The following is a 14280-nucleotide window of genomic DNA, read 5'->3' as shown; positions in this document are numbered from 1 at the left end:
GAGGGGAAAACGGCCTGGGGCGTCTGCCGGGTGCTGAGCGCCTCGCCGAGCTCGTGTGAAACCCGTGCCCTCCCCACCCCGCAACAACGCACACGCCGCAAAGTCCTTTGGAACTTTTATTATTGGGGTCGAAGAAGGTTCCGATCGGTCCCCCCCACCGAGCCTCCCACCCCAGGATGGGTGAAGGGAGCCCAGGGGTCCCCACCATTATTCTAGGGTCCACAGCTCTAGAACCCCAGCCGGTGGGGTTGGAGGAGGAGGGGCTGGAAGGCAGGGAGAAGGCAACGAGCAAAGGCTGGAATGGAGCCGGGGCGTAATTTGGAAGAGTGGCCACAGTTGGGGCAAGAGAGAATCGCAGTTTGGGCAAAGGTCTCAGCGTGGCCGGTTTCAGTACAATAGGGGCGCCACTGTGGCAGGGAACAGTATAGGCCAGGCAAAGGCATGATATGACCTAAGGAGAGGTCAGGGGTCAGGATCAGAGGTTCCCATTTGGCCAGGTAGGGGAAGTTTGCTCCGGTTTAGGAGAGGCTGGTCAAAGGTCAGGGTCATGGGGGGGGGGCGTGTCCAAGTGCACAGTGCCTGACCCCTGAGTTGCGGATGAATGAACGCATGAGGGGCCAGAGTCAGGTGCCCAGCTGGCCCCTGGGCCCCTGGCCACCCGGTGGCTGGTCTAGCAGAGGCTGCTGATTTCACTCTTACTGCACCCCCACTTGCAGCAGTTGCTGGAGAGGCCATCCAGGACATCACGGACAGCGCGCAGAGCCCCTGGAGTTCCCTGCCAGCCAGGTCGGTCTGCATACAAAGCCCGGGGGTACTTGGTCAGGGCCAGCCACTCGCTGGAGGCTACTGCCCCATCCAGCTCGCTGTCTGTGTCAGAGTCTGTGTCTGGGAAGGTGAAGGATGAAAAGAGTTAGTGCTTGGGGCTCAGCTGCGATCACACCCAGAGGCTGTCTCAGCTACTTCTATTCTTGTGATGCAGCTTCATGGTCAAAAGTTTTATCCCATTCAGGCCTACCTTCCAGTTTTGACAGGCAGATTATTCAACCTCACAGAGCTTGACTGTCCTCTCTTGTCATTTCTTTTCTCCTACTCTTTATTCATTGAGGACCTGATGGTTAAGAACATGTGTTTGGGAGCCTCTCTGAGTTATACTCTGGAGCACATGAATGTACTTCTCCGACCCTTGGTTTCCTTGTGTGCAAAGTGGGGATAATAATAATGCCTACCTTCTAGGGTTTTACGTGGAGTAGATGACAGAATTAATACCCATGGAAAAGCTTAGAACAGAGTCTGGCACACGAGAAGCACTCACCATATACTTACCATGTGCCAGCCACTGTGTTGTTGTTGGTTTTTTTTAATGTTTATTTAGTTTTCACGGACAGAGAGAGAAAGAAAAAGCAGGGGAAGGGCAGAGAGAAAGACAGAGGATCCAAAGTGGGCTCTGTACCGACAACAGAGCACCCGATGTGGGGCTCGAACTCACAAACTGTGAGATCGTGACCTGAGCTGAAGTCATACACTTAACCGACTGAGCCGCCCAGGCACCCTCTGCCAAACACTGTTTTAAAGGATTTAGTGGGCTAACTCCTTTATTCCTCACAATGACAACCCCATGAGGTGGGGGCACCTATTACCATGCCCATTTGCCAGAGGAGAACACTGAGGCACGGTTTCGTAAACCAACTTGCACAAGAACACGCAGCCATTAAGTTGTAGGTCTCCTACTTGAACCCAGGCAGCGTGTCTTCCAAGACCACCTTTATATCATCACCATCATGAAAACTTTTGTTTAATTTTTTCGCCAGGCTCCTGCCCTTCATGAAACCAGGCCCCATGCCCCCCGCTTGAGCCCAGACTGAGCCCCCTGCCCACCGTCCTGATCTGCTTTGACTCAGTGTTGCCACTTAGCCATCCTGGGAGATTCAGGGACTGTGCCTCTCATTTGCAGATAAGGAGGCTCAGAGAGGGTAAGCAACTTGCCAGGAGGGTCACCAGCTAGGTGGCAAAATCTGGCCTTGTATACACCACACCCCTCACACTACCTTCCGCAGAGGGTTGAAAAGCGGTTCAGTGTCAGTTTCTCAATGGCGTCCCATCTCCCACCCGACCCCCCATCCTTAAGGACAGGCTCATACACAGCAGGTGCTCCAAAAACAGCCGCCAGTTCTCTCACGACTCCGCAGGTCTGCTAACTGGCTCCTCCCTGCCTCGGCACAGCTCTGAGGCCTGGGCCAGTTTCCCCGGCTGTACATCATAGGACAGGGACTCTCCTGCCCCGGCCCTTCATCTCATCTCCATCCCTGGCTCCTTGGACCATCCCATGTCCCATCCATTGTCCACCCCTCCCCGCCACACTGCCCCCCCACCAGCCGCACCCCCCCCAGCCTCACCCGTAGCTTCATGGGCCAGGATGTCTGACCGCCTCCATCGGGAGCCCCCGCAGGTGAAGATGACGGCCCGGATGAATTCCCGGCCGCAAAGCTTCACTCCGTAGGGTGATGTCCGGGCCTCGGTGCTCAGCCACAGCTCCCCAGCCAGCACCCACACGGCCAGCAGCAGCAGCAGCGAGCACTTGGCCATGCTGGACAGGAACACCTGGGACGCTGGGGCACAGCGACGCAACCTCCCTGGGAGTCTGTGTCTCTGCTGCCTCCTGGCCCCCCATTTATACACCCCGGGTTCCCCCCACCTGTCACGGAGAAGGCAAGTGACCTCCTTTATCTCCTCCAGCAGAGGGGAGGCTGGCATGCCCCCCCCAACCCCGACCTTTCCCGTTTCCAGGAGCAAGTGATAACCTTTAACCAGGGACGGAGTGACGTGCTCCAGCTCACTGTCATCTTCATCTAGAAGGGCGAGAAGGTCTCGATTCAGCAGAGACCGGGGACCCAGACCCCACCAGACCCGAAGAGAGGGCACAGCCAGATACAACCCCCGCATAGGGCTGGATCTCCTCTAGAATAACAATGATAATGAGCATTTCTGCTTCCGCAGTGTGGGCTAAGCTACAAGGCCAGGCACTGCTCTAAGTATTTTGCATCTGTTTCATCCTCCCAGTGACCTATGATAATGGTTCTCAAATTTGAGCAAGCCTCAGTATCTCCCAGAGGGCTCATTAAAACACAGATTCCCGGGCCCTATTTACAGAGCATCTGAGAATCTGCATTTGCAACAAATCTCCAGGCCGTGCTGTTGCTACGTTGCTCCAGAAACGGCACTTTTCTTTCTTTCTTTTTTTTTTTTTTTTTTTTACATTTATTTATTTTTGAGAAAGGGGATGGGAAGGGGCAGAGAGAAGGAGACAGAGGATCTGTCGCAGGCTCCTCGCTGTGACCGCAGAACCCGATGAAGGGCTCAAACTCACGAATGTGAGACCGTGACCTGAGCCAAAATCAAGAGTCGGCTGCTCAACCGGCTGTCACCCAAGGCACCCCAGAAACCACACTATTGAGACCCACTGGACTATGAGATTAGGACTAAGATTATGCCCATATTACAGATAAGGAAACTGAGGCACAGAGTGGTGACAGAAGGGGCCCAAGCTTGGCTAGTAAGTGGGGGCGGGGATGGGGATTCAAGCAGAGCCACCTGACTCCAAAATCCATGCTCTCCAAGGGAAAATCTTAAAGATCACAAAGAATATATTATGGGTAGAGGGTTGCAGTTTTGCAAGGTGAAAAGAGCGCTGGAGACAGATGAACTGGACACGTAAAAGCGACGAAGATGATCAATTTTATGCGTATTTTACCACCATTAAAAAATAACTTTAAAATGTTTAATTAAGATAACATACATCAAGAAACTGGGATGTGCTGGGGAGCGTTTACCAATGAGTTCTCCAGAAGAAAGAAAAAAAAAAAAAAAGAAAGAAAGAAATTAAAAAGACCCTGGTTTGTAGCAGCTGTTGGTTTCCGGCCAATTTCAAGCTACCAATATGACGTCTGCGTGGTCAGCAGAGTCCTGAAGCGTCAACCATCAGGTCTCACAAGCGAGTGTCAGCTGACTCGGCCAGAACGTGCAGTTGAAAGAATCATAAACAAGACACCCATGTTGTTACCGCTCAGGTCAGGAAATGGGACTGTGCCAGCAGCATAGACATCCCCCGCTGCATAATCCTGTCACAGGCCCTCCCACCCCCTAGGGGTAGCTTTAGTTGTCGCTTCTTTGTATTTTGTTGCGATTCTAACTCCAACGTGCATTTCTGGGACAGATAGTTCTGTTTCCTTCTTTCCTTGTGCATTTCTCTTGCCTTCTTTATTATTTTTTATTTTAGAGGGAGAGAGAACAGGAGGTGGGGAGAGGTGCAGAGGGAGAGGGAGAATCTCAAGCAAGCTTTATGCTCAGCACGGAACCCAACATGGGGCTAGCCCCCATGACCCTGGGATCATGACCTCAGCCAAAACCAAGAGTCCCACGCTCAACCAACTGAGCCACCCAGGAGCCCCATCAATTGAACTTGTGATCAAAGTATGACACACTTAAGGAAGAGCACACAGATCATTCGTGGACACCCGGAAGAATTTTCACAGACCAAACATACTGCGTAACTATGACTCGGGCCCAGAAACACCCCTTCCAACCACCCCCCAAGATAGAGGAACGAAGCTCCACCTTTTGGGAAGGGCGAATTTGGAAGGATTTGTGGACATACGTCAAAAGTACAGTAGTTGAGGGGCGCCTGGGTGGCTTGGTTGGTTACGCGCCGACTTCAGCTCGGGTCATGATCTCGTGGTTCGTGGGTTCAAGCCCCGCATCAGGCTCTGTGCTGGCAGCTCAGAGCCTGGAGCCTGCTTCGGATTCTGTGTCTCCCCCTCTCTCTCTGCCCCTCCCCCACTCATGCTCTGTCTCTCAAACATGAATAAACGTTAAAAAAAATTTTTTTACAATACAGTAGCTGAGATACGCTTTGGATGAAACACTTCGAGGCTCTGCAAAGATCTTGTTTCCCAGTTTACCCACTCGTGCTAGCATTCTGGGTAGATTGTGTGCATAGAAGTGTTACTGTGGTGTTTGTTGATTAGTAATTTTCCACGTACCTCATCCCTTCCACATTTACTATCACTTATTATTTGGAATTCTGGAGGAAGAGTTGTTCTGTCTCCAGTTATTTGTTCATTCAATCATTTATTTATACCAATATGGACTCGTGAACGGTTATTTCAGTCTTTGGGTTGTAACCTGACACTATTGTTATTTATTTTGTTCCTCAAACTGTTCCAGCTGTGGCCATTGGGAGCTCTTTCAGTTGGCTCCTGCTCTAAGCATTTTATTTCAGGTGCTGTCCTTTCGCCGTGACTCCGTATTTTTTGTTGGTTTGTTTTTGTTTTTTTAGCACTTCTTATTTCCTGGCACCACAAGAAACGTGGGGCTTGCCTCGTGTTTTCCCTGCCCCAGTCCTAGAATCAGACGCTTTCCTAAGGAGTCAGGATTCCCTTTTATTGGAGTATCGCAATGGGAAGTCAAGACCTGGGCACTGGGTGTGTCCATCACTATTGGGGGTGGGGGTGGGACGGGTATGTCATTGCTTCTAGGTCCTCTCAGCTGAGAGTCTTCCTTTTTTAATTTTTATTGATTTATTTTAATTTTTTAATGTTTATTTTTGGGAGAGAGAAAGAGAGAGAGAGAGAGCAGGGGAGGGGCAGAGGGCGAGGGAGATACAGAATCCGAAGCAGGCTCCAGGCTCCGAGCTGTCAGCACAGAGCCCGACGCGGGGCTCAAACCCACAAACTGTGAGATCATGGCCTGAGCCAAAGTCAGACGCGTAACTGACCAAGCCCCCCAGGCGTCCGGCATTCATTTTTTTTAAAATACTGGGTAAAATTCATACAGGTAAAATTAACCATTTCGGTGTTACATGTACATGTTTGTTGATAGCACTATTCACACAAACAGCAGGAACAACCCGTCAACAGATGTATGGATAGACAAAATGTGGTAGATCCATACAATGGAATATTATTCGGTCATAAAAAGAAACGAGGTTCGGATACACGTTACAGCGTGGTTGAACCTTGAAAACATTACAGCGAGTGAAAGAAGCCAGACCCAAAAGGTCACATATTATAGGATTGCGTTGATCTGAAATACCCAAAATAAGCACATCCCTGGAGACAGAAAGCGGACTAGTGGGTTGCCAGGGGCTGGGAGGAGGACAGAATGGGGAGTGATCACTACTGGGTATCCCTTTGCGGGGGTGAAAATGTTTTGCACAGAGGTAGTGGTCGCAGAACATTGTGACTATCCTATCTGCCGCTGAATTGTTCACTTTAACATAGTTTTGTGTTACGTCAATTTCACCTCGATTTAAATAAGCAATACTAGGGGCTCCCATGATGGGCTGAGCTGCGTTGGAATCCCACCCTTGCCTCTTTCCTGCTGTGTGACCCTAGTAGGCAAGGAAGGCATTTAACCTCTCTGTACCTTGGTTTTCTCACCTGTAAAACAAGGAAGATTCAATGCGCGCATCTTAAAACATCCCAGGGCCGGCGGGCAAGCGCTGTGTACTTCTGTTATTTCTACTTGACACATTCTCTTTGGATCCGAACTTTATCCCTTTGTCCTTTTCTTCATGACAAACTCCTGGCCTCTGTTGCCCCCTGTGGTGTCTTGGGCCCAGGCAATGCTCCAGGAGGCGGGAGTCATATCTGATTGTACTGCTTTGAAAGGGCTGATGAATAAAATGCTCCCCCCACCTCCTCTCCTCCCAGCGACTCTCCAGGGACGTACCCTTCTGCCCTTTTCTCCATATCCCCAGTGCCTGGCTCAAGGGCTGGCAAAGAACAAACTCGCTGGGAAATAATTGCTGTCTGTCTGAGTTTGACTGCCTGGCCCATAACCAGAAGGCTCTTTTGTGCTTCACACAGAGTCAGAGTTTTGAGCCCAATATAGCTGCATTCAAATTCCAGTTCCTCTGTGAACTTGAGAAAGGCCTTACACCTCTCTGAATTCATTGGGAAGACGGAGTTAATTATCATATTTCCTGGGGCGCCTGGGTGGCTCAGTCGGTTGAGCCTCTGACTTCAGCTCGAGTCATGATCTCGCGGTTCACGAGTTTGAGCCCCACGTCGGGCTCTGTGCTGACAGCGGTCCCCCATTCTCTCTGTGACTCCCCCGTTCACACACTCTCTCTCTAAAATGAATAAACATTAAAAAAAAAAAAAAAAAGAAAGAAAATTAAAAAAATAGGCCTATTTCCTTCCTGGGGCTGTCTGGGGACTTGGGTGAAATTCTGTAAAGTGCTGAGCATCACGCACAGCACACGGTAAGTGCGGTGGGTTGGGTGTGACCCTGCACCAAGGTACCTCCCCGCGTCCTAACCCTCCGGAACTCTGAACCTGATATTATTTGCGGAAAGGGTCTTTGCATACGTAATTAAGGCCCTTGAGATGAGATGGTCCTGGATTATCCCGTTGGACCCTAGACCCAATGACACAGGGGAGATAAGGCCATGTGAAGACAGAGGCAGAGGTTAGAGTGATATACACGAAGAAACCAAGTCATGTCTGGAGCCACCAGAAGCTGGAAGAGACACGGGAGGACCTTCCCCCAGAGTCTTTGGAGGGAGCATGGCCTTGCGGACCTTGATCTCAGCCTTCTGGCCTCTAGAACTGTGAGAGAATACATTTCTGCTTTTGTAAGCCCCCCAGTTTGTGGCAACTATCAAAGCAGCCACAGGAAACGAATACGTAAGAATTAGGAAAGCCCGCCTGCTACCAATATCATTGTTATTTTCATTACCATTATTATTTTTGGTCAGCATACAAATGCACCCAAAGTTTACCAATCCTAAATAAAACCACTCTCTCCAAACTTAACTAATCCTATTTCTGGATGGTCGGTACAGCCTGGTGCATCAGGAAATAAAAAGCGTAAGATCAGCTGCAGTATCTCCCTCCCAATCTCAGCCCCCACTTTCCCCTACAGGTAACTCACTGCTCTTAATCTCCTGAGTATCTTTCCAGAATTTCTGTGCACCTGTACAAACATGTGAATATAGGTTCTTATCCTCCCCCCCCCCCCCACATACACACATGAAAGGTAGCATTTAAAATTGTTTAATTGTGGTGAGGCGCCTGGGTGGCTCAGTCAGTTAAGCATCCGGCTTCGGTTGAGGTCATGATCTCGCGGTTCGTGGGTTTGAGCCCCGCGTCGGGCTCTGTGCGGACAGCTTGGAGCCTGCTTCGGATTCTGTGTCTCCCTCTCTCTCTGCTCCTCCCTGACTCGCTCTCAAAAATAAACAAACATTAAAAAAATGTTTTTAATTGTTTATTGTGGTAAAATATACATAACATACAGTATGTCATTTTAACCATTTTAAGTGTCCTGTTCAGCAGCATTAAATACGTCGCATTGTTGTACAGCCATCCCCACTATGCATCTTTAGCACCCCTATGTTTTTAAAATTTATTTTTAAAATTTATTTATTTTGAGAGAGAGCGAGGGAGCATGCACACACGTGCACAATAGGGGAGGGGCCGAGAGACAGAGACAGAAAAAAAGAGAGGGAGAATTCCAAGCAGACTCCACGATGTCAGCACAGAACCCGACCTGGGGCTCAGTCCCCTGAACCCTGAGATCACGACCTGAGCCGGTATCAAGAGTCTGACGTTGGGGCGCCTGGGTGGCGCAGTTGGTTAAGCGTCCGACTTCAGCCAGGTCGCGATCTCGCGGTCCATGAGTTCGAGCCCCGCGTCGGGCTCTGGGCTGATGGCTCAGAGCCTGGAGCCTGTTTCAGATTCTGTGTCTCCCTCTCTCTCTGCCCCTCCCCCTTTCATGCTCTGTCTCTCTCTGTCCCAAACATAAATAAACGTTGAAAAAAAAATTAAAAAAAAAAAAAAAAAAGAGTCTGACGCTTAACCCACTGAGCCACCCAGGCGCTCCTCTTCAGAACCCTTTCATTTTCCCAAACTGAAACTCTGTCCCCATGAAACACTAATCTCTCACTTCCCCCCTTCCACTCAGGCTCCCATCATTCCCCCTTTTTGTCTCTATGGATTTGCCCATTCCAGGTACCTCGTGTGAGTAAACTCCTATGACGTTTGTCGTTTTGTGTCTGGCTTCTTGAACTTGGCACAATGTTTTCTTTTCTTTTCTTTAATTTTTAAGTCTATTTCTTTATTTTGGGAAAGAGAGGGGGTGGGTAGGGGCACAGAGAGAGGGAGAGAGACTTCCAAGCAGGCTCCGAGCTGACACAGCGCAGAGCCTGATGCGGGGCTCGAACTCACAAACCGTGAGATCATTGTCTTGAGCGGAAATCAAGAGTTGGAACCTTAACTGACTGAGCCACCCAGACGTCCCTCTTTTCCTTTTTTTTTTTTTTAATTAATTTTTTTTTTTTTTTTTTGAGAGAGAGAGAGAACAAGGGAGTGTGTGCATGAACAGGGGAGGGGCAGAGAAAGAGAGAGGGAAACAGAGAATCCCAAGCAGGCTCCACGCTGTCAAGTGCAGAGCCTGATGTGGGGCTTGAACTCACAAACCACGAGGCCATGACCTGAGCTGTAATCAAGAGTCAGATGCTGGACCAGCTGAGCCACCCAGGTGCCCCAGGCACGACGTTTTCAAGTTCATCCATGTTGTAGCATGTGTCAAAACTTCAATTCAGGGTGGCACGTTTTATACATTCTGCTACACCTTGCTCCCCCCGCCCCCTCCCGCCCCACTTAACAACAAATGCCGGAGATCTCCCCATATCTAAACTCTCTTCACACACCTTGTTCTACAGCTGGGTAGTATTCTGCTGTGTGGATGTCCCATAGTTAATTTCACTCCCAGAGACAGACGACATTTTTCATCGGTTTGTTCTGGAGCTAACACTGCAGTGAAAAACCTTGTAGAAATGTCATTTTGCACATATGCAAGTGTATCAGTAGAAAAATTCCCCAAAGTGAGATTCCTGGCTCGAACAATATGCGCATTTGTGCTTTTTATAGATATTGCCAAATTTCCCCTTTGGGGGATAGATTAATCCACACTCCCTCCAGCAATTAATGAGTGTTCCGCTCCTCTATGGCCTCACCCACAGAGTGTGTCAACCTTTGGATTTTTGCCAGCATAACAGGTGAAAAATGGTATCTCGGAATAGAGAAAATTTACACTTCCCTTCCATAAGTACAGTGGGACGTACTCCCATGTGTTCAAGAGCTATTACAGTTTTCTCTTTCCTCTCTGGTCACCTTCGTTGCCCGTTATTTTTTAGGTTGTTGATCTTTTTCTTCTTGATTTCTAGGAGTTCTTTATATATTAAGCAGATCTCTTATCTGGTTATCCGATGGGGGATAAATATTTTCTCCCAGGTTGCCGTTTCTCCAAACTTTTAAATTAATGAACACTGACATTTATTGAGAATTTGATGGACGCCTGGTCTTCTGCGGTGCTTTAAACACCCTAGCCAACCTGACGGACATCATTTTTCGTCTCTAAATACTACGTATAACATGCATCTCTAGAAAATAAGGATATTTATACACTGACAAATATACAATCGTTCTTCGGTATCATCTTAAGCCGAACACATATTCAGATTTCCCTGAGTCTGTGAAATGTCTTTTCAGAGTTGATTTACAGCCCAGACCAACAGAACTTTCTATGATGGTGGGAGTGTTCTATATCTGTGCTTTCCACCATGGTGGCCACCAGCTGGCTACTGAGCGCTTGAAATGTGTCCAATAGCGATGAGGAACTAAGTTGTTCGTTGTATTTTATTTTAGTTACTTTTATTTTTTTTTAAGGGTATTTATTTATTTTGAGAGAGACGGTGTGTGTTAGAGAGTGGGGAAGGGGCCAAGGAAGAGACAGAATCCCAAGAAGGCTGCACTGTCAGTGCAGAGCCCGACGCCAGGCTCGAACTCATGAACTGTGAGATCATGACCTGAGCTGAGATCAAGAGTCCGGCGCTTCATTGACTGAGCTACCCAGGCATCCCAAGTTACTTTTAATTTTGACAGCATGTGGGAAATCACTAGTCAGGATCCCCGATGCACGTAGGTGCAAAAACCCTCAACAAAATATTAGCAAACTGAATTCAACAATACATTAAAAGGATCACACACCACGATCAAGTGGGATTTATTCCGGGGATGCAAGGACGGCTCCGTATCTGCAAATCAGTGTAATACGCTAGCAAAATGAAGGACAAAAATCATAAATGATCATCACAAGAGATGCAGAAGAGCATTCGACAAAATCCAACATCCTTTCGTAACGGAAACTCTCAACAAACTGGGCATAGAGGAGACGTAGTTCGACGTAATAAAGGCCACGTACGACAAGCCCACAACTGACATAATAGTATAACACTGAAAGCTTTTCCTCTAAGACAGGAATGAGACAAGGGTACCCGTTCCCACTACTTTTATTCAACACAGTACCGCAAGTCCCAGCCAGAGCAATTTGGCAGAAAAAGGAATAGAAGGTAGGGGCGACTGGGTGGCTCAGTCTGTTCAGAGTCTAACTTCTGCTCGGGTCATGATCTCTCACGGTTCATGAGTTCGAGTCCCGCGTCGGGCTCTCTGCTGTCAGTGCAGAGCCCGCTTCAGATCCTCTGTCCCCCTCTCCTTGCTCCGCCCCCAGCCCTCGAGCCCTCTCAAAAACGAATAAATGTTTCAAAAACATTAAAAAAATAAATAAAAGGTGTCCCTTCCTCCCCCCCCCACCCCCGCAGCCACCATATTAGTGCAGATTTCAAATCTGTCTTCCTGACCCAAATACATCTAACCTACATTCACTGTCTCCATTCACCTCCCAATTGGCCCTCAGCCGTTTGCAATCTGCTATATGGTCCCCAAATGCCAGGGAACCTAGGTCTCACCCAGTCCCATCTCTCCCCAGACACTATCACGCCCTCACTGGTCCAGGCAAAGCGCCCACTGGTGTAATTTCATCCCAGATAACCAATTTCTTGCTCTTCCCAAACCACTGCCAGAATCTCTAAGACATTTGCCCTGTGTTCCTGAACAGGTACATAACCTCGAGGGGCGCCTGGGTGGCGCAGTCGGTTAAGCGTCCAACTTCAGCCAGGTCACGATCTCGCGGTCCGTGAGTTCGAGCCCCGCGTCGGGCTCTGGGCTGATGGCTCAGAGCCTGGAGCCTGTTTCCGATTCTGTGTCTCCCTCTCTCTCTGCCCCTCCCCCGTTCATGCTCTGTCTCTCTCTGTCCCAAAAATAAATAAACGTTGAAAAAAAAAATTAAAAAAAAAAAATAACCTCGAACAATAGGATGTACCACTGTGTATGTTTATATGCTCACTTTGTATGTGTGTGCAAGTATGTTGTGACTGGCACAATGGGACTGTGTACTAGATTTCCATCTGTACCCTTTTAGCTCAGTGATATATTGCAGTTTTGTTAAGAGAGTCAAAGCAGTTATTAACTTATTTCCTTCAGCCTCTCCCCACCAAAAATTGTCTTACCACTTGGTGGGGGGTGGGAATAGGTTGACACAAGTTCATGTGGATATGCATGTGTCCCAAGCATTTTCTCTCAAAGCCCAAGTATTTAGGGGATCACTTCTCAGATTTTTTAAAAAGTTTATTTATTTATTTTGAAAGACTGGGCGGGGGGGGGGGGGGCGGGGAGAGACGACATGTGCCAGAGAGAGCAGGGGAGGGGCAGAGAGACAGGGAGAGAGAGAGAATCCCAAGCAGGCTCTGTGCGGTCAGCACAGAGCCTTACGTGGGGCTTTAACTCACAAACCTCAAGATCATGACCTGAGCTGAAATCAAGAGTCAGAGGCTTAACCAGCTGAGCCACCCAAGCGTCCCTCACATCTCGGATTTTTGTTTTTTAATTTTGCATTTATTTTAATTTTTTTTAATGTTTATTTATTTTTGAGAGAGAGAGAGAAAGAGCGTGAGCAGGGGAGAGTGAGACAGAGACACAGAATCCGAAGCAGGCTCCGGGCTCTGAGCTGTCAGCACAGAGCCCGATGCGGGGCTTGAACCCACAAACCGTGAGATCATGACCTGAGCTGAGTGAGGTCAGATGCTTAACCGCCTGAGCTACCCAGGCGCCCCTGTTATTTTGTAAATCTCAGTTCATTCCTTTTTTTTTCCCCCCAACTTTTCCTTCGGCTCGATGATGCAATACCTTCAACAATATTTTCCCAAGATCACCTTAACTCATCAAAACCCTGCTTGCAACATAGTTCCCCAAACCTGTTGGACTGGGTGTCCTCTGACACTAGATTCCATTTTATCCATGGATATATCTGCATAGTATTCACACATTTACGATATTTTTTTTTCTCTTACCCCATTGTGTGGCTTGAAAAGTTAGAACTAGCCTGCTAAGCATAACACTTAATAATAAGCAGAAATGCACCAGCTTTTATGATGATTTGCCAGCGTAACAGGAGGATGTCTTGTTTGCATTCCAATGCACCGAGGGTCAGATTCTCCTTAGTAGCTGGCACATTCGTAGATAGTTTTAAATTTCTTCTTTTTCTCCCTTTTAGCAAAACTCCACGGAGATCTCTTTCTCCTGCCGCTTGGGGGAGGAACAGGGTTGCCGGGTCTTAAAATGCAATGGTGTCTGGGTTTCACGCCCATTAGCACGATACTTTGTAAGCTACTTTTTGCTGCCGGGCTACTTGGCTGAGGAGTCTGGATCATGCCGCTTTTTTAGTTCATCTTGCTAGAAAGATGGACATGTACGTTGCCTCCAGTGACCCACCTCAGTGAGTATGCTCACCCGGTGCAAAACTTTCAATGAATATAAAAATTTGGAACAGAACCACCGAGGCGCGGTTCCCTTGGTTTAACAGAGACCCGATGACTGGCTTAAATGCGAGAGAAGGTTGGTCTCTGCTGGTGGATAGCTGGGAAGCCTGTGCCCTGGCATCTAGTGGGTGGCGGCCAGGGGCACTGCTTAATATCGTAAAACACAAAGGACAGTTTCCCACCACAAAGAACAATTTGGCCCCAAGTGTTGACGGTGCCGCCTGCCCTAGAAAAGTCCCCAGTCCCTTTTTTTCATGACTGACTTGTTGAAGAGACAGGGACAGTTGTCATGTGGTACACCCCCCCCCCACCCCGGACTGTGGATTTGTCTGTCTGTCGCTTCCTGATATTGTCATTTAACTTGTTTCTCTACCCTTTCCATTTCCTGCAAACTGGATGTGAGGTTGAGAGACTTCATCAGAGTCAGGTTTAACATTTTGGCAAGACGTGTCCTAGGGGAAGCTGTGAACTTCCTTTCGCATCACATCGGAGGCCCAGGGCCCTTTACTGTGCTGCTGAGCTGCCTGGCAGCTAATGCTGGTGACAGCTTGGCCTCCGTGATCAAA

At 48.6% G+C, this 14280-nt stretch overlaps 1 protein-coding gene across 1 annotated transcript; it reads right to left on the bottom strand.

Moving 5' to 3' along the window:
• Window positions 1–102: 102 nt before the first annotated feature.
• On the bottom strand, window positions 103–3067 carry RLN3 (relaxin 3). The gene is made up of 2 exons (XM_045492227.1): window positions 2390–3067; window positions 103–896 (listed from the first exon to the last, which is right to left on the bottom strand). Exons 1-2 carry the CDS (start codon window positions 2938–2940, stop codon window positions 671–673), a joined length of 777 nt encoding a protein of 258 aa, XP_045348183.1. The 5' UTR covers window positions 2941–3067; the 3' UTR covers window positions 103–670.
• Window positions 3068–14280: the final 11213 nt, after the last annotated feature.

The sequence above is a fragment of the Leopardus geoffroyi genome, chromosome A2 (assembly GCF_018350155.1).
Source record: "Leopardus geoffroyi isolate Oge1 chromosome A2, O.geoffroyi_Oge1_pat1.0, whole genome shotgun sequence".
NCBI lineage: Eukaryota > Metazoa > Chordata > Mammalia > Carnivora > Felidae > Leopardus > Leopardus geoffroyi.
This window is presented reverse-complemented; position numbering and strand designations above follow the sequence as displayed.

Bases quoted from the DNA above. Each gene is read 5' to 3' on its own strand.
- RLN3 (XM_045492227.1), bottom strand. From the start codon at position 2,940: ATGCGGGGGTTGTATCTGGCTGTGCCCTCTCTTCGGGTCTGGTGGGGT. The intron at 897-2,389 runs GGCTGGGGGGGG...CTTTTCATCCTT, and splicing joins GCCCATGAAGCTACGGGTGA to CACCTTCCCAGACACAGACT.